Below are 1,197 nucleotides of genomic sequence, written 5' to 3'. Positions count from 1 at the left end.
CTGTTGTTGATTGCTTTGTAGTTGACATAATAGTAGTTAACTCTTCGCTTGTTAAATCTTCTGTTATCGACTCCCTTGAAGTTGATTGTTGTGTAGTCGACTTGTCTGTAGAAAATTGCTGTGTGGTTGACAGTCTTGTCGTTGAATCATCTATATATGTTGACTCAACTGTTGTTGATTGTTGTGTAGTTGAGGCAATTGTCGTCGATTGGTCTGCTGTTGTTGATTCCTTTGTTGATGTGGGACTTTGTGTAGTCGATGCACTTGTAGTCGATTCTTTTGTCGTTGAGGCGCCAGTAGTTGATCCGTCTCCTGTAGTCGAGTCCTCTGTTGTTGATTGCTTTGTAGTTGACATAATAGTAGTTAACTCTTCGCTTGTCAAATCTTCTGATGTCGACTCTCTTGAAGTTGATTGTTGTGTAGTCGACTTGTCTGTTGAAAATTGCTGTGTGGTTGACAGTCTTGTCGTTGAATCATCTATAGATGTTGACTCAACTGTTGTTGATTGTTGTGTAGTTGAGGAAATTGTCGTCGATTGGTCTGCTGTTGTTGATTCTTCTGTTGATGTGGGACTTTGTGTAGTCGATGCACCTGTAGTCGATTCTTGTGTCGTTGAGGCGCCAGTAGTTGATCCGTCTCCTGTAGTCGAGTCCTCTGTTGTTGATTGCTTTGTAGTTGACATAATAGTAGTTAACTCTTCGCTTGTCAAATCTTCTGTTGTCGACTCTATTGAAGTTGATTGTTGTGTAGTCGACTTGTCTGTTGAAAATTGCTGTGTGGTTGACAGTCTTGTTGTTGAATCATCTATAGATGTTGACTCAACTGTTGTTGATTGTTGTGTAGTTGAGGCAATTGTCGTCGATTGGTCTGCAGTTGTTGATTCCTCTGTTGATGTAGGAATTTGTGTAGTCGATGCACCTGTAGTCGATTCTTGTGTCGTTGAGGCGCCAGTAGTTAATCCGTCTCCTGTAGTCGAGTCCTCTGTTGTTGATTGCTTTGTAGTTGACATAATAGTAGTTAACTCTTCGCTTGTCAAATCTTCTGTTGTCGACTCTCTTGAAGTTGATTGTTGTGTAGTCGACTTGTCTGTTGAAAATTGCTGTGTGGTTGACAGTCTTGTCGTTGAATCATTTATAGATGTTGACTCAACTGTTGTTGATTGTTGTGTAGTTGAGGCAATTGTCGTCGATTGGTCTG

At 40.8% G+C, this 1,197-nt stretch overlaps 1 protein-coding gene across 1 annotated transcript; it reads right to left on the bottom strand.

The window, feature by feature from the left end:
* Window positions 1-41: 41 nt before the first annotated feature.
* LOC117116215 (cell wall protein IFF6-like) lies at window positions 42-1,009 on the bottom strand (the record flags this gene model as incomplete). The annotated part of the gene is made up of 1 exon (XM_033260203.1): window positions 42-1,009. A coding segment is annotated over exon 1 (968 nt), but the record flags the coding sequence as incomplete, so codon positions are not given.
* Window positions 1,010-1,197: the final 188 nt, after the last annotated feature.

The sequence above is a fragment of the Anneissia japonica genome, unplaced genomic scaffold (assembly GCF_011630105.1).
Source record: "Anneissia japonica isolate Jap-2015-1 unplaced genomic scaffold, ASM1163010v1 scaffold129718_len1197_cov105, whole genome shotgun sequence".
In the NCBI taxonomy this organism is placed as follows: Eukaryota; Metazoa; Echinodermata; class Crinoidea; order Comatulida; family Comatulidae; genus Anneissia; species Anneissia japonica.
The sequence above is the reverse complement of the archived record's forward strand: the minus strand, read 5'-3'. Positions and strand labels throughout refer to the sequence as shown.